Source organism: Myodes glareolus, chromosome 17 (genome assembly GCF_982192425.1).
Source record: "Myodes glareolus chromosome 17, mMyoGla1.1, whole genome shotgun sequence".
Classification (NCBI taxonomy): domain Eukaryota; kingdom Metazoa; phylum Chordata; class Mammalia; order Rodentia; family Cricetidae; genus Myodes; species Myodes glareolus.
In genome coordinates, this window is record NC_142042.1 from 49,266,291 (window position 1) to 49,293,449 (window position 27,159).

The following is a 27,159-nucleotide window of genomic DNA, read 5'->3' on the forward strand; positions in this document are numbered from 1 at the left end:
AAGCCTGTGCCTTGAGCCAGAAAGAATCCTCACCTACTTAACTTGCTTTCGTCGGGATTTTTATCACAGCAAGAGAACCACCTAGTACAAATGGCTCTCTGGCTTTTGTAGGGTATAAGGGTCAAAACAGCCCTGACTACTCCTTGAATGAAGACATTTATTTTAAATTAAATTAAAAAAATATTTATTTATTATGTATACAATGGTCTGCCTGCACATGTCCCTGCAGACAGAAGTTGGCACCAGATCTCATTACCGGTGGTTGTGATCCACCATATGGTGACTGGGAATTGAACTCAGGACCTCTGAAAGAACAGTCAATGCTCTTAACCACTGAACCATCTCTCCAGCCCCGAATGAAGACATTTCTAGTGAAGCGGTATGTACCCTGGAATCAGAAACGGGGACTTGAGCCCCGATCCCCTTACTGACTAGTGGGTAAAAAAGTCCAGGAGGCTCACCAGTGAGTGGCAGTCCTAGACAGGGCTCTCTTTCTGCAGTGTCAGGATAGAGAAGAAGGAAGTTACCAGAAGCTTTCTCTGTGAAAGGAAGAGAGAAGGAGGATCTATCTATGGGGCTGCACAGCCACCTCATGGTAACTGTCTTGGTTAGGAAATTCAGTCTGATGGGGGACTTGTTCTCTCCTTGATAATAAGCATAGCACCCATGTGTCTTTGCATGCTTGGGTTTCTCTGTGCCTGAAAGATGAGGCGTGGGGTGGGGGATGGCAGGGCTGGGCTGAGTGGAATTCTTCAGAGCAATGTGGTTGTGTTTACTGGGAGGGTGGGAGGGCCAGGCCTGCTTTTTTCCTGCCTTCCAGGCTCCAGAGATAAGGCAGAGGATGAGGGGTAGAACGGGGTAATGCTCTAAAACCACAAGAAAGACTTCTGGCTTTTGTCTCTACCCCACAGCTCAGACATGCTCTCTGGGGCATCTGGGAGAAGACAGCTGCCCCGCCCCCAGCACTTGGGGTCCCAGCCCACAGGCACTCAAAACCTCCATAAGATCCCTGTCCTCCGATTCTCTTCGTGGTCATTTCAACCACAAGCTTTCCTCAGCTTTCTTACTTCTGTTCCCACCCCCAAATTTCCCTACCGAAGAAATGAGCTCCCGGCTCATTAGAGTCTCTTGGGGCCTGCCAAAGCCACTGAGCTGATACAGGTGACAGAGCCAAGCATGACATCCATTGACCTTGAGGGTTCTGTCACCGACCCTGCACCTTTTATTAGAAGCCCCTGGATTCTTGCTGTTCCACAGGAGGGCTTGACCCAACCTCGATCATAGATACAGGTTAATCCTAAAGCAACTGAGGACCGCGCACGTTGGGGATAGACAGCCGCTCAGAATGAAAAACACCACTGTGTTTATTACTACAAAACAAAGGCATCTTTACAAAAATTGGGATCCGGGTCTCAGGGCCTCAGAGACTGGAAAAAAAATCTGTTTTATTTTGATCAAGATCCAATCTGGTTTCTCTGGCTTAGTCCTGACCTGATTCCATGAAAGCAAATCCAAATATTTAATGTTTGGTGGAATTTCTTCCCTGCCCCTCGGAGAAAATGGCTCCAAGTATGTTGGTAGATTGGGCAGAGGGTAGAAAGATGTGAGGGATGCTTGGGGCAGAGGAGACCCCCACCTTTTATCAAACTGACTATAGCCTTTGGGGCACATGTCAGCTCCAGGCACTGAGCGAATGTCCTCTGGTGGCCAGCCACAGAGAGCGCCTCCCTGCTCAGTCTGCCTCCTCCTTCCATCTTCCCGGACTGGCTCCCCAGATTAGAAGCAGTCTGGAGGAAAAGGACAGCATCTGTCACCTTTTCTCTAGCCCAATTTGAAGGAGGGGACCCAGTTTATAAGGAAGAGTCCTGCATGCTTTGAAGTCTCTTCAAGTAGTCCTACCTATTTTAAGAGATAAGACCCTGTAGCCTGTTCCCTGAAGGAGGCTGAGGGTCCCAGATCCTCTCCCAAGCTTCTGGAGCCACCCATGATACAAGGAGGCAGAAGGGTTTGCTGTCTGGTGTTCAGGTAGAGATGGGCAAGGAGCAAGTGAGAGCAGGAAGAGGAGTGGGCAGCTCAGTCTGTGTCCGTGCAACCCATCACGTGGTCCAGTTCAGCAGGCTGGGGGACTCTTTGGGCTTCACCCTGAGCGAGACAAGGCTTGGAGACTTGTAGTCACCATCCGGAGACGGCTCAAAGCTATGCCCTCCCAGGGCAGGAGGAAAGCCATGGATGGAGTAGATGCCAGGGTGGGCTGCAGGGGAGGCTGGCACCCCCATGAAGCCAGCCACATTTCCGTGGGAATGGGAGTATGGGGACATGCATGGAGAGGGGATGCCCTCTGGAGACATGAGGCAGGGTCCCCCTGGGCTTCCAGATCCTGGACTGGGCCACAGGGAGTTCTGCAGCTGAAACGAGAAGGGAAAAGAAGGGCTATGAACTGCTTGGCCCAGAAGCTGTGCATCTTACCCTGCTGGCTCTCTCATTGTCCTTGAAGCCTCAGAAGCCTTCTAGAAGTCTCCACTAGGCCCAGGGTCACATCCCTCCTATCATCCATACTGGCATCCAGGATGTCCCCACCATGGCTTCTCAGAAACTATACTTTCTTCCTTAATTCCTCCATGTTCTGTGTGTATCAGAGTAGGCAATAGCCCTGCTCTGCAGAGGAAGAAATTAAATGATTTGCCCATATCACACAGCACCCAGATGCTGCAAGAGATGCCCCTCCTCCCTCCTCCCTCGGAGCTCATGTTCTCACCAGCAACCCTTAGATCAGGCCTTGTTGAAGGGTGGGAGCTAAAGGTCTTACCTGAGGATGACTGTCAGTTCGGGGCAGCACAGAGATGTCATAGGCAGTGGTGAAAGGATTTCGCCCCTCCTGCATCTTCCCATAACGCTCCCGCTTCCGCCACTTGGCTCTGCGGTTCTGGAACCAGACCTGGGGACCATTGGGGAGGGTTAAGGGGTGCCAGAGCAGCCCTGAGGACCAGAGCCTAATGGGTGAGGGTAACCACTGAGTCCTCTCCTGGGATCTAGATCAAGTCAGAAAATCCCAAGTGGCAGGAGCTTAGACAATCCTCACTGTTTCCAGAGCCAGTGGAGCCTGGGAGAGGCCCCATCCCAGAGCAGTACTATTGGCCCCCAGGGGCCCCAGCAAGCATTCCCAGGCTGAGTCACTCTTAGCCCGGCTAGGTCTTGTCACAGTGTTTTAGGAAAAGGGGGCCTGTGGGCTTCAGGGGCCCAGAATACCTCCTAGGTGTGCCAGTGTGTGGGTGATGGAGTCTGGTTGATCCGCCTTGTAGCATCCAGTGAATTAAGGCATCCCTCTTCAGGTCATGGTCCTGTTTAATCCCTCAGTGGCTCCCTGGAAACCCTGGCCTAGAGCCCATTGCCCAGCAAGGCTGCTTAGGTGTCTGCCATCTCTATAGTCTTCTGTCCTGCCATGCAATAGCTCTTTGTTCTCCCTCGATGCCTCCCAAGCTCCCACCCACCTCTTTTCAGATACCCGCTGTGTTGTTCCTTCCCACCTGTGAGTAAGTTCTCCCTTCCTGGACCGACTGTCCATCTCTTCAACACGCCATCCAGTCTGGGTTCTCTTGGAATGTCCTGACCTTCCTCGGTCACTCACCACATTCTATGCCCATGCTCTCTTTGGGAATCTACTTCTCAATCATTCATGTGATCTTGGCAGGTGAGGGATCATATGTCTTATACACATCTGAGTGTATATGTGATGAATTTGACAAATACCCTATCCTAGTTCATTTATTTGTATTGGCATATATAATTCTTTCATTTAATATTATGTCAGCTGCGGAATAGTTGTTGGTAATATTGAAAACAAACCAAGGTGGGTGTAGTGGCACATGACTGTAATTCCAGAACTTGGGATGCGGAGGCTAGAGGATTAGGTGCTCAAGGCCAGCTTCAGTCACACACTGAGTTTGAAGTCAGTCTAAAATACACCGTAACCCTGCCAAAATTCAAATCCAAAACCAAAGTCAAAGCCAACCACACACAAACCAACCACCTTTTTCTAGGGAGCCATCTAGAGATAAAAATAGAAAAAGTAGTGTATGTATTTTTTTTATATATGTGTAAAACCCACTGCCCTGTCTGGGATGAGAACATCCTCAGCCCTCGTATGTTCCTTTCTCCATGATTACCTCTACTCACATAGGCCAGTAACTTGATAGCTAAGAGGCTGTGCATCCCCCTCTTCTGCTCTCTTCCAGGTTGCTGGGGTTCCAGGGCAGGCCTGCCCAGGGTCAAGAGTGTCCACCATGAATGCCCTCCTCTCTCCTCTTCCTCCTCTTCAGGCATTAGGCCTTTATTGGGAATTGCTTTTCTGTCACCGCTCATTTCCCACTGGAGCCGCTCCACTCTGGACCTCTGCCTGGGCTTGGGACTTGCCTTCTCCATTGTCACATGTGTGGTCTTAATTAGTCCCCTTCAAGGGGTGGGGTTTATGGTAAGTGTCACGCTCCTGTCAGAGAAGAACCTCCCCATTCTCTAGGGCCTTGGTGGTTGGGGAGGCTTCTGGACTGGGCTTGGGGTTCCATGATTATTACTCCTCTATTATTCCAGAGTCAGAAAGGCCTAGGAGCTGGGCCTGGTGGCTCATGCCTAAACATGTGTTATTGCCAGTCCTCAGGAGGCTGAGGTGGGAGGATCTCTGGTTTGAGGCCAGCCTGGGCTGTCAAATGTATCCTGGGATAGCCTGGGTTCTAGACAGAATGAGACCCTGTTTCAAAAACAGTCCCCCCAAAAAAATTAAAATAAAAGAAAAAGAAAAGGAGGAGGAGGAAGAGGGGGAGAATCTTGGAGAGGAGTGAGGGAGATGCCCCTGCCCCACACACCACGCATTTCCACAGGGAAGAGCAATTCAGACACCACCCCAACACAACATTCCAGAGACTCCCTGTTCTGGACTTTCTTAGCTTGTAAAATCTGGGATTGTTTCCATAGCTTGAAGAACCTTGGCGGACAGTCATAGAAGACAGTTTTAGCCGCCACCTAGACAGGAGAGGAAAGCAGGAGGACAAGACTGGGAGAGGAAACAGCTTGCACCTCTCTGGTCCTATCTGGCTAGCAGGCCTACTTGATGGACCGTGCTGGCTTCTGTAGAGAGACCTGTGGGGTCCCACTGTCTGTTAGAGTTGGTCCCCACCCTAGCATCTTCTCGAGTCTCTAAAAGGGCCCCATCCTGGGAGTGATTAACAGGAACTTCTTTTCCCTCACAGGAGAAGCAGATTCCTCTGCCAGAGCGGTGACCTCACCTTTCTCTAGAACCCCAAACCCTTCTCTGCCACTAGAGAGCCTGTTCTGACTAAACTGTGAATCAAAGCAAGGCCAAGAGTGACCACTCTTCCTCTCGAGCCAGACTCTCAATGAAGGTCCTCTCCACTCCAGTCCTGCTTGTCACCATGGTCTCCATCACTTCCAACACGTTTGGGCACAGCTTTCCTTCTCCCCCTCCCAGCATGCACTCACCCTCTCTCCCCCTTCTTCACTGGCTGGGTTCCCCACTATGTGAAGCAGTTGCAATAGCCAAAGCCCCTAAGGGTTGGTCTCTGTACAGAGGAGCCTGTTGGAGGGAAGCATTCCTGGTCAAGTCCTCCGAACTAGAAGCTGGTTGTTGGCTCATGGTGAGCCGGACACGCCCTGAAGTCACCTTCCCACCCAGGCCAGCCACCTCAGAAGTAGCACAGTTACGAGTTCAGGACTCACTTCTTCCAAGTGGTGGCCCTCAAAATTCTCTGGCTTGCTACTGGTAATTCCTTTCCCAAAGGTGGGCAACAGAAACACCAAATCATCTGACTAACCAGTAGATAATAGAGGACTCCCAGACAGATATTTGGACTCCAAGAGACCATTACCTGCAAGACTCTGCCTAAGCCATAACCTAATGTAGTTCATTAGGAATAGAGAAAAGTCTGTAGCCATAGTAGAGCAGAGCGTGAAGGGTGAGCTCCAAAGGCCAACCTCCAGGAGAAGCTGAGCAAGGCGACTCTGTGAGACACTAGGGTCCACCTCTCCTAGCCCTTCCTTGATCTGGTCCATGGTCTGAGCAACTGTGTCGACCAGAAAGTCTGGTGCCCACCATGGCCTCACCTGTACCCGGGCCTCAGTCAGGTCTGTGCGTAAAGCCAGCTGCTCCCGGGCATACACATCGGGGTAGTGGGTTTTCTGGAAGACTTTCTCCAGTTCTTCCAGCTGGAATGTGCTGAAGGTCGTGCGATTCCGGCGCTTCTTGCTCTTGCTCTTGGCCAACTCCATGGAGTCAGGAAGTCCCGGGGAAAGAGGGACACGAAGGCTGGCCAGGCAGGGACCTGGGGAACCTTGCACGTTAGAGGGCCCGTCTCTAGGTCCTCCTCGGCAGTCCACAGGCAGCTGGGGGAAGCTGGCAACTTTGGAGGCCTTCTCCTCAGCTGCAATGGAAACACAAAAAGGAGGATGAAAACCTAACAGGGGGTTTTTGTGGGTGGAATCGAGGGAGGGAAAGAGCATTGAAGTCCTAGTCTCCGCCCCCTCCTCCTTCCCTGGCTCTTCCTCCTGGCAGCCACCCTCCCTGGGAGCCTGGCATTCAGAGGCCTGACTGTTGAGCCTCCAGCTGGGGAGGGGGCCCTAGGGAACCATGTGCTCTGTGGTCTAGGCAGATCTTCTAGGGCCTTAGGGGGGTTCATTTCGGGGAAGTGCTCTGTGGTGGTGTGTCCCACGGGGGGGGGGGTGGAGGTGCCAGGATTGGCGCCACAGCAGGGACTGCCACCCTGGCAGGGCCAAGGGTGGGGGCAGGGGTTAAGGATGGGGTGGTTGACATCTCCCACCCCTTCTAGAGTGCTCTCTTGTTCTGGTTGTGCCGGCCTGGGTTCCCAGGCCCTCTGGCATGAGCTTGCTACCAGGGCCAGGCAGGCATGGACAGAGATGCATAGACCACCTTTGGCTGGTTTCCCCGTGCCTCATTCTTTGAAGTCCAAGTCTCACTGATTTTAGTATTAACTTTCCCGACTCTGAAGTATGAAGAGAAAGCTGGTACAATGATGATTCCATAGGAATCACCGGTCTTCATTCATTCTCAAGCTGTGAGGTCAGAGCGAGATCTTAGGGTCCAGCACAGAAAGGTGGAGGCCAGATAGGCTGTGCTTTGGCAGGGTTCTGAAGAACCACTACCACAACTCCCTTTCCCAGTTACCCTCAGCATTGTCTGCAGCCCCCCAGGAGTGTCTGAGTGCTTCCTCATCACCTCCATTAATAGGCCAGGAGGAAACAGATCCCAGCAGCCTCCCTGTGGTAGGCTCTCACTCAGGAACCCCATATGACTGACCTTGCATGGTGAAAAACAGGTCACCACAGTCATTTCCCACCCTTTCCCTCTGGAAAAGACCCCCAGCGGTGTCCCCATAAAGTTCCTCCTAGGCAGTCTCCTGGGATGGAAGCCACAACGCCACAAAGACGCCTGCTGACTCAGAGGGCCCCTTCTTTGGCCCCAGGCCCATCTCCAATAGGGGCCTGGCCCTCAGGAGGCCTAGCTAGCTGGCACCAAGAAGCAGTTTCTTCCTGAAGGCTTAATGTCAAGATCACAGCTGTAAGTATGTGTGTGGAGGGGTACCCTGTATCAGATGAGTCCCGATCTGGAGGGCAACTTGGGTAAAGTCCTTTTCAGCTGGAAAGTGGTCAGTGACCCCCTCAGGACCACCCAGACTGTGAAATAAGCTTCCCATGGGTGTCCTGAAGCCAGAGGTCATCACACCAGGCCTGGTCTCTGGCTACACCAGCTTGTAGCAACAGTCTCCATCATGACGCACAGGTCATGCAGTCACACTGCAGGCCTTACTGTTCCCCAATCGTCACATCTTGCTAGGAAGGAGGAATCAAAGAAGTCAAACTACATAATAAGAAATTGCCAGAGAGAGCCGGGAGCTTGGAATGGGTCACCCTGGAGATATCAGGACCCTCAAAATGGCCTGGCAGGAAAGAACTTTGCTGTCTCGGGTTCTCAGGAAGGTGAGAGTGGACTTCGGGCAGAAAATGGGTGAGAGGAACTCAGGACAAGGGCTTAGGAAGACTAGCACCACCACAGAGAGCTCCCTGAGGTGTTCTGGTTCCTAACCCTCAGTGTGTTCCCTGTTCCCAGAAGAGCCAGCTCAGAGGAAATACTCCAATCTAGGGCCCAGCCACTCGCTTTCCTGATCTTGAGCCCATAAACTGATAAAGTCAAGAGATCAAAACCCAGCAGAGCAGTTATCCCTGAACAGAGGCTAAGCCTGCTGCCCTCTGCTCGTCTCTCACGCCTGCCCGGCTATAGTCCTCTCTAATAGCCAGACAACTGCCCCCCTCTTCATTACTCTTTCCCTCAAACCTCCCTGCTCTAGCTGGCGGACTCCAGGAACCAGCAGCTTTTCAGAGCTCCCCAAGCAGCTTCCTGAGGAGTCAGGCCTAGGGAGGGCAAAGACAGAAATGGGAGAAAAGGAAAGGAGCCCCGCAGGAAGGCAGTCTCGGAGTTGATGTTGACGCCAGCAGTTTAAGCTTGCCTGGGGAAGGTGGTTCTGTCAACTCATCTGAGGTTTGAACTATTGTCAGTTATTATAGCACATTGGGGGTGGTCCAGAGAGAGTACTCAAGTTGGTTGTTGGCCACTGGGAGCCTGAAGCTAAGTGTAAAGAGGATCCTGAACCTGTACAACTGCAGAAATGCAAAAACAAACAAACAAACAAACAAACAAAAAAACCCTCTGTAGGAGTGAAAGCCAGGTGCAAGGACTGGGACCTTTAATATGCCAACAGGGGTCAGAATTCTTTATCTCTGACCCTGCACTGCCTTCAAGCATCCCTGACAAGGGAGAAGCACACCACAGCCCTACAACAAGCTGTCTACAGTCACCTCAAGCTTGGTTGGTGAGCAGCATTAATCCTGGTTCTCCAAAGGCCGGATGGGTGGCACCCACTGTTGTCACAGAATCAGCCTCCTGGCTTTCAGTTTTCAGGGCAGCCTTGCTTTAAAGATGCGCCATTTTTTGTCGTCATGCTGGGGTCTCTAAATGAGTCATGGTAGTTTCTGAAGCTCAGACGGCTGCTTTTAGGGAAGATCTTAAGTCCATAATGACGGCAGGAGCAGCGAAGCGAAGCGGTGGTGTTTTCCTTGGAGATTCTTAGCCAAGGATTTAAATTCTTGAGGTCGGCTCTCAGGGGCTGTAGGTCTCAATTGAGGAAGGCAGGCAGCAGGAAACGTTTCCAGAGGATTCGTTCCCAGGTCAGAGAGTCAAGCTTAGGGACAAACTGGCAACCCTGGAAGAGCTGGAAGGAACCACCCCTGCACACACAGGTACCACCCGAGGAGGGTGGATGGGTGGCTGGAAAGGACAAAACAAGGCCCGCGTCGGGAGAAGGGCAGGATGCTCTTTGCAAAGTGCCGGAGACAACCGGGATGGGGACGCCGGGTGAGAGAGAAGCAATGTGAGTCAGGCTCTGAGCGCAACAACCCCGTCTCAGAAAAGACCAGCCAACGCTCCGAGACCGATAATTTAAAGGCAGGGATGTGTGTGTGTGTGTGTGTGTGTGTGTGTGTGTGTGTGTGTGTGTGGTGTGGTGTGTGTGGTGTGTAAAGTATCTTTACTAAGGATCCATGTGCAACGAAGACGACCAGAACCGAGGAGTTCCAGTCAAGGCGTCAGAGGGAGCAGCAGTGGTCAGGACCCCAGGCTCAAGCTCGCTCCTCAGCGCTTCCTTTGCGTTTGGCCAGTCTCCCCACACAACCCAAATCCCAAATCGTTAGTTTTCTTGGCTCATTTGTTGAATTTGATGTGCGCTAACCCTTTAGGAAGCACCCCTTCTTTCGTTTGTTCTCTCTCTCTCTCTCTCTCTCTCTCTCTCTCTCTCTCTCTCTCTCTGTTGTGTCTGTCTGTCTGCCTGTCTTTTTCTTCCTCGTTTTCCCGCTTCGTTCGATCTGCGGTTTGTTCTTTCGTTCGTCCATTTACTCTCTTTCGTTTCTCTGTCCACCCCTACCGATTGACTTAGCCTGTCACCTTTATTCTTCAACCTCTAATCCGTTGTTTTGTTCAACTTCCCTATCTCCCCTTGGGTTGTTGCTGGCGTGGTTTTACTTTCTTTAGCCATGTTTCGTTGCGCGAACACACTCATTGCTTTTCGTCATGCGACCACGCTTCTTGGCTGTCCAAGAACCCGAACAGTAGGTGCAGGATGCTGCGCAGCGGAGACTCTGGACTGTGGGGTGGGTGCTGCCGGGTGCGACACCGATCCAAGCGGGTACCTGTCCCTGGCGGTGCTCTGGGCGCTGCGCGGATGCCGCCGTCTGGCAGGGATCAGAGGAGCCAGGCCAACTGCTTCTCATTAAGTCCCAACTGTGGTTTTTATCAGGAGAGCCTCTTTCAAAGGGCATTAGACGCGAAGCTCAGCGGACTTGCTCATTTCCTTCGATGACCCCAACACACCTCCCGGGCCTCCCCTGCACACTCCCACCACCCGAACCGGACGAAGGCCCGAGCTGCTCGCTGCCCAACTACTCCAAGGAGGCCCACGAAGTGCAAGCGATTGTCGCATGAGCGGATCTCCAGAGAGATCCAGCTCAGAGTCTGTGCTGCGAAGTGTGGCAGCATACAAGGGGTGGGCGTGGGCGCTGAGACTCCGGTGGGTCAGCGGGTACAGTGGGCGGCAAGCCAGTCTTGCTAGACCCGGCCAGTCAGGCACATTCTCAGATAATGACACGGTCCGACCCGCCTTACTTAGCACACACTGCCCCCGGAGCGGGAAACGCCCTAGGGTTTAGGACTGTCCAGGGCCGCTTCTGACGGCTCAGAGGTGGCGATTCGGTGCCGGGATGCCAACTGCAAGGAGGGCGGCCATCCCCGTGACGGAGAGACAAGGTTAGTCTGAGAAACAAGAACATAATTATGCGGTCTTGACAATGGCCCCGGCACTGAAGGGGATCGATCGGCCACCTCCACTCTGCGGAGCGTCTAAGGGCAACGGCAGCACCCTTTCCTGAAGAGGCTGGGCCCGACGTGGAGAGCTGGGTAAGTCCAGGCCGCAGCCCTTCGCTGGGTCCAGCTTGGCCACTAAGTCGAGACCCAGCCTACGCGCTCTGTCAACCGGCGCCAGACACAAAAGCCGAGCTCTTCTCTCCCAGCGTCGAGGCCCAGTTAGGCTTCCGGGCCCTCGACCCAGTCCCGGCTTCTGGGTTGGTGGCAGCAGAGGCCCGATTAGGGATGAGCATGATCCCTCCTTTCAGGTTCTGTTGCCTTCGAAGTCGGAATGGGCCCAAGATCGTCGCCACTCAACCTTTCTTTGACCTCCCGCCTCCCCTTGCTGCTGCCACCGGGGACACGGGCGACTCTGCCGTCCCCATCGCACTGGCCTTGCCTGCCCAGGCCAGTAGCGATCAAGCGAGGGAACCGTGGGAAATACGAGACGGGCCCAAAGTTGAGAAGCAGGAAAGTGGGAGAGGAAGTCGGGGAAACTTAGAGGGGCTGGGGGGTGTAGGGGGAACGACACGGGGTCCTGCTGCGCTTTACCTTCTGCGGGGCCCTCGTAGAAGTGGCCGCCGTTGAGCACCGGGCCCGGCCCGAGGTCCTGCAGGTACTTGGCAGGCGGCTTGGCGGGCTCTGGGAGGTAGGGTTCCAAGGGCCCGCAGGCCGGGAAGCGGCTAAGCCGCTGGCCTCGGGGTGGTGCGGGGTGCAGGTGAGGCGCTGCGTCGGGAGTCCCCTGGGGGCCCGGAGGTTCGTCCCCTGTGGCCGCATAGGGACCGGTTGCCGGCCCCACGGAGAAGGGCGCGCAGCTCTCAGGGTCCATGCCGGCTCCGGGCTCACAGGCCGCCGGGGCTCCGGGGCTCCCGCTACCCGCGCGGCCTGTGAGCTCCTGCCAAGGGGGAGGGACCTGGGCTCGGGGGCGCGGAGCCCCCGGGAGCGGCGCGCGCCGCGGGGGGTGGGGGGCAGGAGAGGGGGCCGCGCCTCTGACTTAATGCTGGAACCATCCACGTCACGTGCGGCCCCGCGCGGGTTAACCCCTCGGAGCCCAGGATCCCCCTGATTCACCCTGAGCCAATATCACAAGCAGTTGGAAGAGAGGAAGAGGAAGGCAGCTTCCTTTCGAGGGCAGGATCCCCTTTGTCTACCAGTCCGGGTGAGTTTTGGCTCTGAGCTGCACCCTTGAGTCCTGACATCCATCTCAGTGGCTCTTGTCCTCAGAGAGGTGAGGCAGTGTGGGTAGACGCCCTCCTCCAACGTACTCTCTGAGACATGAGTGGAGAGCCCCCTACAGTGGTTGAGTTACCCTTTACCTGAGTCTTCTGCGGGTCGCTGTGGGGGGGGGGAAGCAATCACACCTTCCTTAGACACTTGTTTTGCACAGACTTATGAGTGAGTGATTGGGCACTGTAGTAATAGCTCTAAGCTAATGGGGGCTTGGGGATCTTGGGCCTGGATACTATCCTTAATCTGCTGTGGCTCCTTGAACCCATCACTTAGTGTTTTTATCTGACTGTGGAGGTCCTTCTACATATTGGTGCTGAATTTCAAAGCCAGGCAGCAGACAGGTCCCCAGGGCTTCACCGTGGTCTTTCCAGGTAGCTCTTGGTGCAGGTATGGAAGAAGTAGAAGGGTCATTGTCTCTCTGAGCAGCGTGAAATAAATGCCTTTCAGCGTGTCCAGGGACTGCAAAGGGACTATTTCAAGCCTGCTATTTTGGACATAGTGAGGGTAGGATGCGTTTCCCAGGAGGTGAGTCTCCCCAGCCCCAAGGAGACATGGGATTAGAGTATAGTTTAGCTTTTCTGAAATAGAATGCTCTTTGCATTCTAAGAGTTGGGAAGAAATGCCAGACAGAGGTCCTTGGGACTCCAGTTTAAAAATCCCTGAGGTCTGGGTTAAACCATTTATATTTTTAGTGCCCCTGGAGATTAGCGAGAGGGGTGGGGAGTCAGACGTCATTTGTATTTCATTTGAATTCTCAATTTTTAAAGGAATCCAAGAGGCCTGGTGTGAACACCTCCCTCTTCCGTTGGAGGCTTAGAGGGGGTTTCTTGGCTGTCCTCAGCCAGAGTTGGGCTGTAAATCAAGGCCAAACAGGAACCAGAAGCCTTGCATCTCACAAGGAGTCATTAAGCCATTATTAAACATACCATAACTTCTCTGAAGCCTTATTGGCTTAAACACCACATTGGAGGCATTATGGCCATTAGGGCCCCTAATCACAGACTGCAGGCTGGGCAGAGATGGGAGCACCTGGGGCTGGTATTTCCAGCTAGAGAAGCTTGGCTCAAAATGAGGTTTTCCCTTTGCCTGTACTGGAGGGGAGTCCACTGGATTTCAGTCGTGGACACCGTTGAATTGATTATTAATAAAAGTTTTCAATACTTGTTGGGATATGGTTCATTTTCTAGGAGGATGTATCATTTTAGGACATCCGATCAATAAGGTTACCAAGCAGCTTAATTAATTGAGAGGATGACAGTGTGACCCAAGAAAAATGTCACTGACAGTTAAACAAGGCAGCCTGGATTAAACGCTGAACTGTTTGCCTCAGTTTTCTTGTCATAAAAATGGGTCACACACACATGGACATGGGGTTTGAGAAGCACTCACATTTTCTAAACTACGTTGTTAATTTAATGACAATGATGATTTCTCAAGAAAGTGGGAAACCTGGACTTCAGGATTCTGTCCCTGAATTCGTGGAAGTCTCCTGACTCCAGAAGGAATGGCCTAGGCACTAGAGCTGAACAAAGAAGTCTGTTGCCCCACAGACCCACCCCCTTCCCATCCCTAGAGATTCCTCTTGACGCTCTTTCCCTCTGCACAGAGGCAATTTCCATGCTGTGGTGGTGTGACTAACCAAGCGAGGGGGACAGGAGGGCCCAGATGGCTCCTTGGAAGAGTTGTCTCTTCTGGAAGGGTTTTCTCCCAGAACTGGGGATAACAAGAAGCCCAGAGGAGCCTCTCGTGCTCCCCTTTGAATTACTGATCCAAATGCAGGCCTCTGTCTCCAGTGGAGAACCATCTGATGAAGCAGGTGCAGAGATAGCACAGAAGAGCATCCAAGGTCTTAGTTTCTTTTCTAGGAGGACTGAGAGTTGGGGAGCATTGGGAGACCCAGAAGCCCCCTATTTCACAGCTATGTGCATGCACACAGAATGCTGGACTTAGCTTGCATATCCAACACACACGGCTTTATGTATGTTCACAACAACCCATGAAGTAGGCACAATTATTTGGCCACCTTTACAGAGTAAGAGAGCCGTTTGTCCAAGATGAACGTAACTCCTTAGTAGAAGAACCAGAATTTGCTCACAGATCCATTCTTCCCACCCCACAAGTTCTCTATTCTTTTTCAGCTAACAAAATAAGGTAGAAGTCATTTTTTTTTTTATACATTTCGTTTTCCCAGTGGGAAATCTGGGACCTGTTGCCCAAAGGGAAGTTGAGACCAGGTGGGAGCTGGTTTGAGACAGCTGCACTAGTGGCTTTGGGAACACCAATTGGCACCCAGCTATGGTGGCCAGTAAAGGCAAGGGAACAGTGAGGTGGTTTCCGCTAAATGGAGACCCAATGAAACACTAACACCCGAGTGCCTTTAAGACTGATTTAGATGTAGGGCAGAGTTTTGAGAGGATTCATGAATTCACCATTCATGCTGTTTAATGACCATTGAATTAGAATTAATAGCATTTGTTGCTGATCCATTCTCAACAGAGTAAGAGATGAGCCCATAAATCATCCCAGAGAATTCTAGGTCCTGTAATTAAAAAAAAAAAAAACAAAACAAATGATCAAAATATCACTTAATAAAAAATTCTCCACGTGCCAAGTAGAACAAGTTTTAAAATGGAAATGATACTTTTATTGATGATTGTTTAATTAATTCAACCAAAAGGGAGTCTGCAGGTGAAAGTTAGCTTACCAGGAGACAAAAGGTACCCTTGTCTGCACAGGGCTTTGTTGACGTGAAGAGGGTCACTGGCATTGAAGCAAACCATCACTAGGATGTGAATCCATGTGGGTCAGTCCTGGCTTCTAACCCAAGTGTAAGGTCAGCTCTTTGATGAGGGAAACAACAGCTACCTTTCCCCTTCATTTTCTTCATCCCTCTGCCTCTACCCATGAAGTCGAATATCCTTCTGTGGATATCCAAAGGGAGCCGGAACAACAGTACAAATGGAACCTCACACTTGGGGTTTTCTTAATATATACAAGACTGCCTTCCAGTTGCTTGTTTTTCCCTTGGAAGGGAAGACAGTCAGCATTGCCCTTGTTCTTTTTAGACACTGAAATCCTAAATTGATCCTTATGAAAATTCTGGGTTTGGGAGCCCAAGTGGATTGTTTCTCATTAACTACATTCTTCCTGGAAGGTCAGGCTAAGGAATGGTAAATAAACCTTAAGATCCGGTGTTCCTTGCCCATGGATGATATTTTTAAGAAAGGTTTGTATTGTGGGAACCAGGAACCTTGGCTACGTTCTAACAGTATAAGCTGGATCCTATGCTTTAGGGTGAAATCTCTGGGAAGTTTAAGGACTATTTTTTCCTTCTCTATCAACTTAATGTGCTTGATTGAAAAGCCATTTAACCTCTTTGTACCTAAGTTTCTATACTACAAAAGTGTGAGGAATGATTCTGTAGTCAGCTTTCCTGGGCTGGGAGAGCTAGTGTTTATACAGATGTTTCTTGAGCCTAGATCTACCTTTGAACACACACACACACACACACACACACACACACACACACACACACACACACCTATCTCACCAGGGTTAGGTGGAATGGGAGGAGAGACACGGAGAGGTAGAAGGATGGCTGTAGGGTGGCTGTGCAGAGGACCTGAGATAGTGCTGCTGACTTGCCGTGTCTGTGTGGAAAGAAATGAATTCTCTAGCAAGTGCCCCATGTAGACCCTGTTGCCACTTTGTGGAGGAGTTTTACGGATGCAGTCTTGGTATAAAGCAGAAACGGGCAGTTCTAGACTTTGGGGGGGCGTTCTAACACCTTGATTGATCTTATGCAACGGTCTGTGTTCATCAGGCACGTGTTGAATGCCTGCCACAAGACAGAAGGTGGGACTGCACAGAGGATGGGGCCAGAAATGGTACCGTACCACTCACATCCGGGACCTTTGCAGATAATTAGGAGAAGGATGCAAGGCAATAGGCTTTTGTCTCACAGACTGTCAGTCACATTCAGGAAGTTGTAAGGGACACCCAGTAATGGGGACAGCAGGGGACAGGTGGTCATGAGGCACTCTAAGGTTGAATCTAGAAAGTAGAGCGGAGGTTGCCCAAATAAAGGTGAATGGAGGAGCCAGAAGAGAGGGTATCCCAGAAAGAGCAGCTCCTAGGTGAGAGAGGAAGCCACTGTGGGGAACTCAGATGCGGTGACTATTGCTGGGCCTAGGTTAGAGCCACGTGGAGAAGGAGCCTACAGGATCTAGAGACCCTCTAGTGAGCAGGAGCATCAGCCTAGGTCCTGGTGTCTGCTGAACACAGCTTCGAAAACTGTCTTCACTTACAGGAGGGGAAGAGGAGAAAGAGCCAGGCAGTCCTTGGGAATTCAGTCTACTCCAAGAGGAGGGGGCACCCAAGACTAGCGCCCAGCCCAGCAGGCACACATTAAGTCAGCAGACAAGCAGCAACGATAAGACGTGAGAACAGAGAGCCAGAAAACACGCTCACAATGGAAGCCTTGAAGTGGAGAGATGAGTAGAAGGGCGAAGTGTGTGATGTGGGCTAGGCGGGTCCCTCTGTGCAGCCTTCTGTGGCAGGATTTTGGCTCTCACAGAGGATGCTGGCTAGGGCACCCCTTGAACTCATTTCAGCAGGAAATCCATTGGTTCCAGAGTGCAGATTCCAGATTTGTTATTTTATAGGGCTAATAAGTATGTAATTATCACATTTGGGGCCCTTGGAAAGAAATGCAAACGTATCCTCCTGGACATCCCGAGGAATGGGAGTGGACCTACCCTAGAGTTCTTGAAGGAGCTCATCACCGTGTTTCAGGTACATCCGCTCTAGGCCAGGATCTGCCAGACATGAAGGGAGAGAGAGCTGAAGACTGGGCCTGAACTTTAGAAGGAATTCAGAATGATACAGGGTAGCAAGTGGAGGAGGCTTTGCCCAGCTTTCTCAACTGCTCTGGACTATTTGGGAAGGAGAGGAAGTGAACGGTGATACCACACCCACTGTTTACAGAATGCCCGCTGCGTGTCAGTCAAGCTTAATTTTTACAGTGCTATAAACTTAGTGGTAACATTCCCATCTCACAAATGGAGAAAATGATTCAGAGCAATCTATTATCAGTTTTCTATCGTCGCATAACAAAACATCTCCCAGCGTTAGGACTGTCAGTTCCTGTGGGGAGCTGTGGGCACTGTGGGACTCAGGAAGATTGAGTTTGACTGGGCCTAGGATATCCGTTTCCAAGTGGCTTGCTCACATGTTGACAAGCTGGTGTTGACTCACCCCGTGGCTGGTTGACTGTCACCAAGCACAAACAGGTGGATGGCTCTCCCGCACAGTGAATGAGTGAATGGTCAGAGAGACTATTGCGGTAGCTGCAGTGCAATTTATGACCTGGAACTACCTCACCAATACTGCTGTTTCTTGTCTTTCCTTTTTCTTTTCTTTAGCCCCTTCCTTCTCTCTCTCTCTCTCTCTCTCTCTCTCTCTCTCTCTCTCTCTCTCTCTCTGTATTTTGAGTGAAGGTCACCTGAACCCAAAGCTTGAACTCTTGATTCTCGTCCTACATCTACCTCCCAACCGCTGGGAGTACAAGCATGCACTACCATGCGCAGCTCAGCACACCACTGCTTCCACCACAGCCTACTGGTTACCTAGGACAGTCCCAGCTGAGCGTAAACAAGGATTACATGAGGCAGAGCCCCTTGGAGGTCACTTCAGAGGCTACCATAGACTGATTCAGACCGCTGCTCATGTCCTTCTACTGCTCCGTGCTATTGAGATATCCTTAGGCTGGGTGCTGGTCCTGTGTGCTGAGTCAGAGGAGTGGCTGTATTGGTGGGTTAAGTTGATTGGGAAGGGCATAGGATGCTTGATGTGCAAGTGTCAAAGCCCACAGGGTGGTAACTGTCAGCCCCTGACAAAGCCCAGGCGTGCTAACAATGGGAAAAGTGTGTTCTGATTTTTCTCTCGGCACTTATGTCTAATTGTCATAACAAGGAAGTTCTCTGGCCTCAAACTAGATAGAGATTAGCACTCCTGAGATAGGGACCCAACACTCTGCCCATCTTACAGAGGAAGAACATGAGAAGTATGTTTGGACTCATACATTCACTGCTGTAAGCTGGGGAAGGGAGGCCACGGCAGTCGCATGGTAAGCGAGCACTGTCTCCAGCATGCAATGCTATCAGAATCATAATCCTATCACATGTACAGTGGCTATTGTCCTTTTGTAGCTATTCAAAGGATCCGAGAGTTCACTGGAACTGAGTCTGTAGCCAACAGAACGACGGAACCAAAAATATACCCTCATGCTATAACCTGTCTGCATCCTTCTTATTAAGAGTTTTTTTCCCTTCTAGGTAGACAAGACTTAGAATTACGAAAGATTCCCTAGCAACGTAGTATGTTGGCTGAATGTGAGCACTTGTCCTTGATGAGAAGCAGTCACAGTCAGGAGGGGCCTGTCATACTGCCAGGTGACTTGTAGGTAGAGGAGACCACTAGGTGGTCATGAGATGTCCCTGGACTCCCAGATGTGTAACTACAGAGACTAAGGTAAAAGAATTCCCCACAGTTCCCCAGAGAATCCTCAGAGGTTTTGAGTTTCAGCCTGAGAAAACACGAGGGGCCATCAAAATATGGGCAGATGATTCCATGTGTGGAAGAACTTGCCTGGGCACAGGGACCTGCTGACCACCTCTAGCAGAGGGTTGGCTGAAGAAGAAGCAGGTAGGTTGGGCAGGATGTGAAGAATGCCTGTTTTCTTGTAGACCGTAGGGAACCACTGAACAGTGTTAAGATGCAATTGGAAGCTGGGCGATGATGGTACAAGCCTTTAATCCCAGCACTTGGGAGGCAGAGGCAAGCGGATCTCTGTGAATTCGAGGCCAACCTAGTCTACAAGAGCTAGTTCCAGGACAGGTTCCAAAGCTACAGTGAAAACATGTCTTGAAAAAGATGCAATTGGAGCAGAGAAAAAGATGCAATTGACTTATTGTGAGGATTTGGTAGTTGTATTATTATGACTCTGTTCTTTAGTTGGAAGGTGAGAGACGTGCTTTGGTAATATAATTTTGGAAGCTTGGCCAGAATAATGATTATAACGATGAGACCTAATGTTTATTGAACACTTACTTGTGGATGAGACCCCTTTCAATGCCTTACTTTTACTTAGTTCTCGCTTTCCTATGAAAGAGTTCTCATCTTAACAAATTGAGGCACAGGAAAAGTAACTTTCCCAAAGTGCCAGTGGGCATAATAAGCAAAGTGAACATACTCAGTAGACAAGACATTGGTCCAGGAAGGAGATGAGAAGGCCTGCACTGGAATGAGGCTGAGGAAATGGGGAAGGGTGATTAGGGGGCAAAAGGTATTTATTGAAAAAAATGACAAGACTCATCTCCACATTGGAGTAAGGTGTGCGTGTGTGTTAGGGAGATGTATATATGATCCAAAGACCAGAGAATAGGGGCCACAGTGCCCCTCTGGCATTAAAAAGAGGGATAATTGGTCTTTCTATGATAGCACACAGGAACGGGTCTTCAGGAGTATCTTAAACCTCTGAGCCAGACTCATGCAGGAAGGACCTAGTATACCTGTGCCTTGTATGCATGGAAAACAACAATGTCAGGGCATCTGTAAGACCTGGGGTGACTCTCTGGACTTTAGGAGTTCCCTTACCGGGGGAGATAGAAAGAGGACAGCTTAGAGTGGGTTTGCCAGACTTAGAAACAGTACCACCTAGCTGCAGCTGAGTTTAGCCCTTGGGGTTGACGTGATTTCAGCAATACAAGAAGGTTGCTGAGGGAGGGGGCAAAGGTCTGGGAGAGCCCAGGCTTGTGGCTGTTTTGAGTTTCCCTGCGATAATTATGAAACACACATTCCCTTTAAAGGGGTGCAGAAAGCCCAAGTCTTGCCTGCACAGGATGGGGCTCTCTCCACAGAGATCCCAAAATTTTAGTCTGAGATGGTAGTGACGATTTTAGGAGCAGCTTCTGCTGTTGGGATGGGCTCCGTGCCAGGCTGCTTGAGACGGGGGGGGGGGGGGGGTGTACAGGGAGGCCAGTCTGCCGTGGCACATGGGGCTTTCTAGTGAGTGAGAACATTGTGTATGCATGTGTGGCATATGTGCCTTGTGACCCTGTTCAGAAGTCCTGAAGCCCCGCATCTGCTTTGGGGGGTGGGGGGGGACGACTTGCTGCAAGAAATGTGCAAGCCCTTGATTTTGCAGGGTGCTCACAGGGAGAGGGATCCATATCCACACAGACCCCAGGACGTCTGGGGGAAAGCAGCTCTGTAGGCACATTCACACCAGACCCCTAGGACAAAGAGACCGGATATTTTGCTGTTTGATAAACTTCATAAAACAGTGGAGCTGAGTGATTTTGCTGCTGTCTGAATGGAAGTATCCTAAGAACCCATGCCAAGAAGATAAATAAGACCGGGACTCCAGGAGAGGAGCCGAAACAAATGTGCACTGAGAGGTACATCAAAGTAAAACTAGTTCTCTTGACTGGGGCTCCGTGTGTGGTGAAGTGTGTGTGTATCCGAGCATGTGTGCACACAGGCGTGTGTGCGTGCATGTGTGTGTTGGGGCAAATGTTTGGCAGATACTAGTCCACATGGAGGGGCCCAGAGATATCCCCTGGGCTGTTGCCAATCCTTCAGAAGGCTGCTGTCTATGCACTAGGCCTGCCTGGACCTTAGCTAGGATTAGGCTGAGAGATGCAAGGGTACCAGGAAAACCAACCTTGGCTATATATATATATATATATATATATATATATATATATATATATATATATATATATATGGAGCACTTGGTCTTATAATCAGCCACCCGAGGGGCAATTCAAACTGGTGAGACTGCACTCCATGATCAGGAATCCCTTAGTGGGTGGGGTAGTCAGGCCTTGTTGTTCTGCTAAGAAGGAGCTACGTGCCTGGGTGTAAAACATCAATCTGTTCATATTTGACTCCAAGATCTCCAGGGGCTCTTAAAGACACAGAATAGAACAGAATGTGAGGCCTGGATGCATGTTTAAATGTCATATAATGCAAAGGTTCTTGAAGTGAAGTCCTCAAGCCAGCAACAACAGCATCAGGGAATATGTTAGAAACAAGGCAGTTTATTAGGCCCTATCTTAGACTAAATAAAAAAAAAATTCCTTGCTGTAGGGCCCAGGCATTTTTGTTTTAGCATATGGTTTACCCCCAACCCCCAGGTGATTCGGCTGCATTCTACAGTTCTGAGAACCGCTGATGGAGTCCCTCATCTTCATTTAGGGGTTGGAGACTAGAGAGGGGACTTCGGCCAACAGCTCATAGCTAATTAGGACACTGCCCCTTTCCTCCTCACCCATATGGTCTCAGCTTTTTATGTCGCAAATTACACAAGGAGGGATTTTAATAACTTGTTTCTTAGAGGTAATTGTTGTGTGTTTATATATTTTCCATTGCTAATAAGCTATTTAGGTCAGTTGTATCCCTGGTGCCCAAACTGTGTGCTCCCCAACCCTACGGTGCTGGGGGTGCAGTTCAGGACCTTGTACACATAAGACAAGCACTCCAGTGCAGAGCCACACATCCACCTAAATGCTGAAGTTATTTACTGTAAAGTTAAGGCTCTGGGGAGCCTGAAGGTTCATTTCTACTTTGGTCCCAAGCCCAGTCAGTATTTCTCTAGCTAGCCCCGAAGGCACCAATACCACGCTCTTACTCTCTACTGGCCAGATTCTCTCTGTAACTAGCCCATGAGCTCCATGACCTCACACTGCAGATGTTTTGGTCAATAATCCCTCCCTCGGTCTGCTCTTGCCAAATGAGGGTGAACTTAGTTTCACACACTGGTCTCTGCTGCCTTCCTGAGGAGAAGGATCTCTCTTTCCGACTCTCACAAGTGGGCCCAGCATGTTTCCAATATCACACCCGTGTTTTGTTTTGTTTTGTTTTTTTTCAACAGGGTCACTCTGTGATGGGGCAGATTTGTTCTCTGCGTGGAAACATGTGGGTTCTTGTCAGAGGCCCTGGGAAGGAGTAAAGTGAGCACGAGTGGTCGCCCTCCACATCTGGCTTCCCTGGCTGAGCTCAGAAGGGCAGTTTCCTAAAGCCTGTGTTGGAAGGAGTAAGGGGCCCTCTGAGCCTTTTGGGTGAATAACTCCTTTAAAGACGTAGAGCCACCATAGACAGACAGTGTTTTTTATATCCATCCAGATTCTTAGGGCAACCATATAAAAATTCTCTTTGGCTTGAATTTTCTAGCAAACAGGGAACGAACCAGTTTGCTTTGTCCTGTAAACTGCACCTTGCTGGAAGATTTTTAAATGCTGTGAAGAGGATAGAAACCCAGGCCCTCGCTTCCCCAAAGGTCTGGGAAGAGATAGATGAGGGTGTGAGGGAGGAAACCCAGTGTGGGACAGAGTTCCTGCCCTTCTTGTCAGGGTTCTTTCTCTGGCTCCAAAGCTTAACAAACCAAGCCCCCGCTCTCCCCCCCCCCCCAATCCAGGACTTTCTGAAAAAGGCATCCTTGCCTCAGGTATTTGTGGTGCTGAGGATGAGTCTTGTTGGGTTCACCAACATCCAAGATCTGTATTTTGTGGCTAAATAATTTGTGCCGATTCAAGTTTCATTTTGAGGGTTTCACAAAGCCCTAGAAATCACCCGGGGCTCCCTGGAGCGTTGCAAAAGCAGGTTTGGAAATCTCAGATGAAGAGAATTCTGGTCAGTGAATGACAGACAGAGGTCAGGCAACACAGGAGACGGGAAGGGGGCGAAGTCTTTAGTTTCCATTGCATTTACCAGACTGGACTCCCGGGTCTCTGGTTGGTGATCAAGCAAGCATTGGTTTCTCTTCATCATAGTAGAGATTGAAATGTCTGCACCCGGCAGGAGACTAAGAGCCTCTGGGCCTCCTCACCCAGACAAGAATAGCCATTATCACCCCAAGAAGAGACACTCTAGAGTACCCAGATCTCCTTCTTTCCTGCCCTCCCAAGTACACTGGACTCGAGGGAAGCCCCTTGTTTATGATTTCAAAGTCGGCTGTTTTGATTCTGGCCCCTAAAACTTTGCCTCCTGCCCCGGAAGATTTATTTTATTAAGTGGTCCACACCTGAAAGTAATTGAGTCTTGGCGTGGACGCGGGAGACTGCAGAGTGAAGATTGCGCAGCTCACAACATTTGGGGAACCTCCCGGTGCCCAAGTCTCTCCTCAACCTTGCACCGCCCCAGGGCCAAATATTATTTTGAGGAGAGGTAGCAGGGCTCATGTGGGGAAAGGAGAGGTATGTGGGGAAAGTGGGAGCTAAGTGTGGATGTGGAGATGGGGCAATGCCCCGGAGCCTCTCCCGCACCCCGCGCCGCGGAGCTGAAAGGCCGGGCTGTCCTGTTCCCTCCCTCGCGTCCTCGCGGGTTAGCAGGGTTTGATCCGCGCCGGCACAGTTCACCTCTAAAATGGAAATAAGAGAGAGATTGAAATAGATAAAAAGCGTTCTAAGTTTAATGTCAACTACAAGCCTCTATAAAATCAGATCAAAGGGAACCGGCGCTCGGCTTCCTCCAGGATCGCCAGGGGCTTCAGGGCGCTTCCAGAGTCCGCGGGGCGCTCTCTTCTCTCCAGCCGGGGCGAGGACTCGAGGGCCGCGGCGTGGGGCGCACGCGAATGCAACCAGGCACCGCGCTCGTGAATTTCGGGGCCGCTGCAGGGTGCCATCGAACCTCACGGTCTGTTTGTAGCCTGGCGGCCAGAGGTGAAACCCGCGAGAAGCGAGCGCGGCATGCAAGGAGTCATCCACGGACCCAGGATCAGAAAGACTCTCAGAGGCGGGTGCGTGACTCCCGCACCGGGTCCCCGATGCCATTCTCGCGGTCTGAGTCACAGGCGCCGGCGGACGAGGCGTCTGCAGCCGACACCCGGCAGCAAAGCAACTGGGTCCCGTCGGTTTCTCGTGCTGGCAACATGGACTCGGTGCTTTCTAGGGACTTTTGGGTCCCGAGCTGTACGCGCGCTTTCGTTTTTCTTTTTCCTAATTGCACTCTTCAATAAATGTGGTGTGTGTGTGTGTGTGTGTGTGTGTGTGTGTGTGTGTGTTTCCTACCTTTCCCTTTGTCTTTCGGAAACTCTTCTGACAAATTTCTAAGGTGGATGATAAAATGGAGATGCGAGTAGTCATGGGGAAACTAGGCTCTTAAAAAAAAAACAAAACAAAACAGAATAAACAAACAAATGTGAACCTAAGATCTAAATGAGCCTTTAAGGTTATGGTGAGAAGAACCGAGAATGGAGGGAGTCATATTTTGAGAATAAATATGAAGAATTTTATTAGTAGTAAAATTATAGTCTCTTACTCTTGCTCCATATAAAAAAGAATTATAAATCGCGGACCTCTTTGCCTGTATCGGTTTTATGCACTGTAGCATTCCACCCCTCCCGACATAAAATTCCATGCCTGCAGAGCTTGCTTATAGGTGAAACCACATGTGTTTTGTGTGTGCCTGTGTGTGCTGGCACAGTAAGCCCGTGGCGATGGGCAGCTTTTGGTGATGCACACCGGGAGAAGGGTCCCTAACGTGCACACCGAGGGTCATTTGTGTTTGGGCATGTGGAAATTACCCCGGACTCAAGGCGATAAATAAACCAGCCCAAAGATCTTCACCTCTAAGCCGGGAGTTACAGGAAATTCACGAGCAGAAAAGGCAAGAAAACATAGAAAAATAAGAGTAAAATTAAGAAGAAAAAGTTATGAAGGGAAGTGTGGAGGGAGAGAGAGAGAAAGCACTAAAAGACAAAGGAAAGAGAAGTCAAACACAGATTCTGAAGGGAAAAAAGAAATGGAATACTTAGAAAAAGAAAAAAAAAGGGAGGAGAAGAAGAATGGATTAGTGGAGGGAACCAGAGAAAGCACAAATGCAGAAGAAATATATCTGGAGGTTTGAAGACACAAAAGGCCCTTACTCAAACTGGGGCTTTGGCCGGGTGAGGAGAAGACAGAAGCCTTGGTAGGTGGGAGCCTCCCCAGGGCCAGACGCCTCCCCCAAGGGCCTCTGCTTCTCAGGTTTCCCCAATGTAAGGGAAATCCAGGGGAGACTTTGTGGGCACAGTCTGCTTTATACCCGGATCTGATGATGCCGTTCATTTGGTTTTTAAACAGTAGATTTGCAGCCTTCTGGGCTGGGACGGGGGTCTGCTAGCCATCCTCAGAACCTGCAGATTGGATTGAATTTCGGCCACTTTGATGGTCCTGTAATCGGTTCCCAGTTTTCCAATTTCCAGTCCCCTCCACCGGGCTGGGGGTTGAAAGGGACTTTAAAGACGCCTTTCCTTTGATAATGGCTCACGGTTACATATTTCCATAACAATTTTCTTTACCAGATCTGAATGTCTGATGTAGTCCCAGATGTTGGGGGTTGGGGGGGGGAGAGAAAGGGAAGCAGTCCCCTCTGTCCCAGGCTGCCAGACACTTGAAACAGGGGGAACAGGCGTGGGGAGGCAGACTCAGTGCCACGGAGACAGACCCTCCTTGAGCGGTTCTCTGCTCTTTGGCGCCTCTGGCCCCTCCCTCCGGCTCTTCCACAGCTAAGCCAACTGATATTTCTAGGATACATCCTCTACATATGGCTCTGACACCACTGGGCCCAAGATACTCCCTTTCCACCAAAACTTACCTATCCTGGATCCCCTCCGTGCTCTCTCCTTGGTGACAGTTGTGGAGCCCATCGACTTTATGTCATAGGAGGTCAAATTGGTTCCAGGTGTCTCTCCTGGAGCACATGAACTTCTGCAGAGCTAGCGTCCTCAGGAGCATCCGGAGACCTTTTCTTCCTTCTCTAACATTTGTTGAGTGTCACTGTGGAAAGCACCTCAATGCATGGCAAAGCCAGCCAACCACCACCCCTCATCTCCAGCTCTTCATCCGGGCAGCACCTACACTTTTGGAGAAAGGAAAGGAGGCAGGTATGCCATGCCAGCAAAGCCAACGGGGTGTGAAGAATGCTGGAGAGAGGTGTCATAAAATGGGCGCAGTGTTCAAAGGCAGCATCTGGGAAAGCTTCGTGGAGAACGTAGCATTTGTTCTGGGAGCGGGAGGACATTCAGGGTCAGACTCTGAGATGCTGGGGGAACTTTAGGCACAGTGTTAGCACTATCAATATGGGGGTTACTTGGGGGACAGAGAGACATTGCCCTTCTTAGTCCCACCAAAGAGCTGAGAACACTGGAGCAAGTTTCTCACATTTATTACGTTCACCCACCATTTGTTCAACACAGCCTAGACTGGGCATGCTCTGGACTCTGGATCATAGGAGCAGAGAGGACAGGCTCCCACTGCTCAAACACTGTGGCATAGAGCATATTCTAAATAATTCCAGAAGCTATTTGGGGCTGTTCCACAGAGAGAGAACAAACAGGCAGCCTCCTGCCTCTGTCTCAGTCACACCCATTCCGCTTGTGTGTACTGGAATTCCAGGTGACGTTTCCTTTGGAAGAAGGCCGGCAGAAGAGACTTGACTTAAAAATGAAGACAGAATGTTCCTTGTTCACAAAAGTTTGAGTGTTGTGAAAAATAACTAAAGACTAATTAGCCAAATGCAAGTGTGAAATGTATCAGAAACCAGAGATTATGATTAAGTTCTAACCTAAAGGCTGGAGAGATGGCTCAGTGGTTAAGAGTGCTTGCTCCTTTTGCAGAGGACCTGGGTGTGATCCCCAGAACTCATTTGGTGCCTCAGAACTCCTCCACTCTTTAACTGCACTTCCAGAGGATCCAACACCTCCTAGAGGCCTCTGTAAGCACCAGGCACATAAGTGGTGTGCAGACATCTAAGCAGGCAGAACACTCATACACATAAAATAAATACACTTAAAGCAAAAGCGAAAGTCCCTTCTCTGCTTTCCCTGTCTCTCTGGCCTGTGAATAGAGCAAGCATTAGGCTTTTTCAGCCAGGTTCTATGGCACAGCTTCCCACATCCTGCTTTCTTCCGGTCC

The 27,159-nt window shown here is 50.6% G+C and overlaps 1 protein-coding gene across 1 annotated transcript; it reads right to left on the minus strand.

Annotated features, from left to right (window-relative positions):
• Positions 1-1,339: 1,339 nt before the first annotated feature.
• On the minus strand, positions 1,340-11,852 carry Alx3 (ALX homeobox 3). The gene is made up of 4 exons (XM_048443463.3): positions 11,525-11,852; positions 6,112-6,428; positions 2,807-2,935; positions 1,340-2,405 (listed from the first exon to the last, which is right to left on the minus strand). Exons 1-4 carry the CDS (start codon positions 11,799-11,801, stop codon positions 2,097-2,099), a joined length of 1,032 nt encoding a protein of 343 aa, XP_048299420.2. The 5' UTR covers positions 11,802-11,852; the 3' UTR covers positions 1,340-2,096.
• Between the last annotated feature and the right edge of the window lie 15,307 nt (positions 11,853-27,159).

Excerpts from the sequence above, each read along its gene's own strand:
- Alx3 (XM_048443463.3), bottom strand. The coding sequence starts at position 11,801 with ATGGACCCTGAGAGCTGCGCGCCCTTCTCCGTGGGGCCGGCAACCGGT. Across the intron at positions 2,936-6,111 it reads TGACTGAGGCCCGGGTACAG|GTCTGGTTCCAGAACCGCAG; the intron begins GTGAGGCCATGG and ends AATGGTCCCCAG. Across the intron at positions 2,406-2,806 it reads GAACTGACAGTCATCCTCAG|CTGCAGAACTCCCTGTGGCC; the intron begins GTAAGACCTTTA and ends TTCTCGTTTCAG.